Source organism: Octopus bimaculoides, chromosome 28, assembly GCF_001194135.2.
Source record: "Octopus bimaculoides isolate UCB-OBI-ISO-001 chromosome 28, ASM119413v2, whole genome shotgun sequence".
Lineage (NCBI taxonomy): Eukaryota > Metazoa > Mollusca > Cephalopoda > Octopoda > Octopodidae > Octopus > Octopus bimaculoides.
The window spans coordinates 4240763-4243883 of record NC_069008.1 but is presented as its reverse complement, the minus strand read 5'-3'; the positions used below and the strand labels follow the sequence as shown (position 1 = coordinate 4243883).

General features: G+C 38.5%; 1 protein-coding gene across 1 annotated transcript in view; it reads right to left on the bottom strand.

Annotated features, from left to right (window-relative positions):
* The window catches only part of LOC106876583 (cyclin-G-associated kinase-like), a 108248-nt gene extending 105766 nt beyond the window's left edge, over positions 1–2482 (bottom strand). The window contains exon 1 of the mRNA XM_052977740.1: positions 1151–2482. Within this exon, the coding sequence (XP_052833700.1) occupies positions 1151–1283 (133 nt within the window). The 5' untranslated portion in view covers positions 1284–2482. The remainder of the gene's footprint in view (positions 1–1150) is intronic.
* Between the last annotated feature and the right edge of the window lie 639 nt (positions 2483–3121).

Genomic DNA, 3121 nt, shown 5'->3' with positions numbered 1-3121 from the left:
TATATATATATATATATATATATATATATACATACATACACACAAATGTACATATATACACACACACACATACATACATATATGTATACACATTCACACATGTTCATATATATACACACACATGTACATATATATATATACACACACACGCACATATATATATATATATATATATATATATATGTTCATAAATGTTTACATCTCTATGTACCTATATATTCACAGAAATGAAAATAAATAGCTGTGTGTATATAACAAATGTGTGAGTGTATGTATGTGTGTGTGTATGTATATATATATATATGTGTGTGTGTGTGTATACGCAGATCTACATGTGCTTATATATATATATATATATATATATATATATATATATATATATATATATATATACACACACACATATGCACAGCATACATACAAATATGTACATCATACGCATATATATAGATGTATATATATATACATCTATACAGATATATATGCACACACTACATACATATATACAAATACTGAATTAAATTGAAGGATCACTCAATACTTTTAAGCAGAGTAGCATATTTATCAACATTTACAAAGGAAATGGCCGAAATAGTTACTTCGAAGTCTCAGCTCACTAGCAACCATCGGTCCAGTCTGAAGTCATAGCCAACCATTTTTTCCTCCAAGTAAGAATTCGTATTTCAACAAATAATTATTACATAGACACATAAATAGATAAACAGACATACATACATGTGTGTGTGTGTGTATGTGTGTGTGTGATGTAAGAGCAACAACTTGACAAAATATAAGAGGCACAAGTTTTAATGTTATAAGAATAGTGCTTGTAGGTAAGTGTCCTTAACATTTTGGACACTAGTCCTTCATCAGGAAAAAGAAAAGGGGTACATAAATATGTATATATATATATATATATATATAGTGTCGTCTTAAAACAAGGGCACTGGGCAAATTACCCAGGGCTCTTATGGGTCTGGGGGCCCATTTCTGATTAACACATGCTATGGATTGCTGTCAATAAATAAATACGAAAGAGCCCTATGCTTTGATTTGCCCATGTGCCTTTAATGCTGACAACACAGCTCTATATGTGTGCATGCATGTGTGTGTGTGTGTGTGTATAATTAATGTGGTTTAAGGGACTTACCTTCAGCGATGACACTCTTAACTCGGAGTTTTTGTTGTCCGAGTTCAACACTTTGTCCGACGAAGTCATTGTCTTCACGACCAGGAGTACTTCCACTTAAATAACCAAAAGCAGATTTCAAAAAATCTGCCATATTTTCATTAAAGTAGAAGTTTGATGGTGGTGATGGCGGAGGAGTCGGAGGTGGTGGTCGAGGTGGTGATGGTGGTCGTTAATGGGAGCGGGGGAGGTGTTGGTCTTTTGGTGGTAGTTGGTAGCGGTGAGGTCACAAGTAGTATGCTGATGTATTGGTGGTAGTCAATGGTGGTGCAGTAGGGGTGTTAGTGGTATAAGTAGTGATGCTTTGTCGATAGTGTTATGGTAGTTGTTTGTAGTGGTGGTGGTGGTAGTGTTGGGGATATAGTTGGAAGTACTGATGTGTTGGCGGTTGTAACGTAGTGGTAGTAAGGGTCAAGAGAGAATCAGGGGGCTAGTGAATGGTTATAATGTGTGTGGCGGTGTAGCAGTGGTTAATAATGTAGATTTGGTGGTAGCTGTGGTGTTGATGACGGTACAGGTAGGGGATGTGGTGTTGGTGCTTGCTGTAACAGTAGTGTTGTTGTTGGTGGTGGTGATGGTGGTGGTGGTGTGTTGTTTGATTTGCTTGTGATGATGATAATGATGATGATGATGGGGTGTGATGTTATTGTTAGTCTTTTGTGTGTGTTGTGTGGGTAAAGAAGAGATACGGAACAGAGAGGGAGAGAGAGTGGAAGAGAAAGAGATACTAAATGGGGAAGAAAAAGATAGGGATACAGGAGAGCGAGGGAGGGAGAAAGAAAGAGGATAAAGAAGAGAGCGAGGGAGAGAAAAGAAAGGGACACAAAAGAGAGAGAGAGAGGAAGAAAAGAAAAAGGAAACAGAACAGAAAGGAAAAGAGAGGGAGGAAGAGAAAGGATAAAACGAAACAGTAAGGAGAGAGAGAGAGAAGAAAAAGAGGGGAAGAGAGATAGAGAGGGAGAAAGAAAAGAAAGAAGGAGAAAAGGGAGAGAGAGGAATAAATTTAGTTATTTTTTCCTTCTTAAACCGAACACAAAACGAAATCCCAGTTTAGCTGCAGCAGACGACCACCACCATCATCAGCCGCTCCTCTTTCGAATGGACACCCACCCATAGATGCCTTTCTCTGGATATCCGACAAGTTTCTCGATATGTTGGTGTCCTTTTTTGTTGGTTGGTTTTTGAGGGTGAAACAGCAGAAGTTTTTGTTTTAAGTCTGGGGTGGCTTCGCTGTGTCTCTTCTCTACGTCATGTTAGATGACTGGCTGCCACAAACTGGTCTGGACGACGAAGAGGTAGGTAAGGGGAGATAATTCACTGTCGTAAAAATGGAATTGTAATCGGAGAGAGGGTGAGACGGAAAGACAGAGCGGGAAAGAGAGAGGGATAGAAGGAAGACAAAAATATATAGAGAGAGAGACAGAGGGGAAAAAAGAAGACAGCGAGAAAGATGAAAAGGAAAAGGAAGATAGACATTGGCAGAGTGAGAGAAAGGAGAAGAAAAACGGACATAGAGAGAGAGGGATAGGAAAAGTGAAATAGTCATTGATAAAGAGAGAGGAAGAAGAAGAAAGGCAAACAGAGAGAGGGAAAGAGAGTAAACGGCAAAGCGGTATGCATGTATGTATGTATGTATGTATGTATATATATATAATTATTATTAATCGACATTGATTTTATCTTTCATTTGTTTCAGTCTTTGGATTGTGGCCAAGCTGGGGCTGAGACCCAGCAAGTTTTTCAACCTCTGGAACTTACTCTATCGGGGTAGTTATTATTGCCGAACCGCTAAATTTACGGGGACGTAAACAAACCAACACCAGTTGTCAAGCGGTTGTGGGGAACAAACACAAACACACGCACACATATATCCTTTCCTTCTACTTGTTTCAGTTATTTGACTGCGGCCATGCTGGAGCACCGCCTTCTATA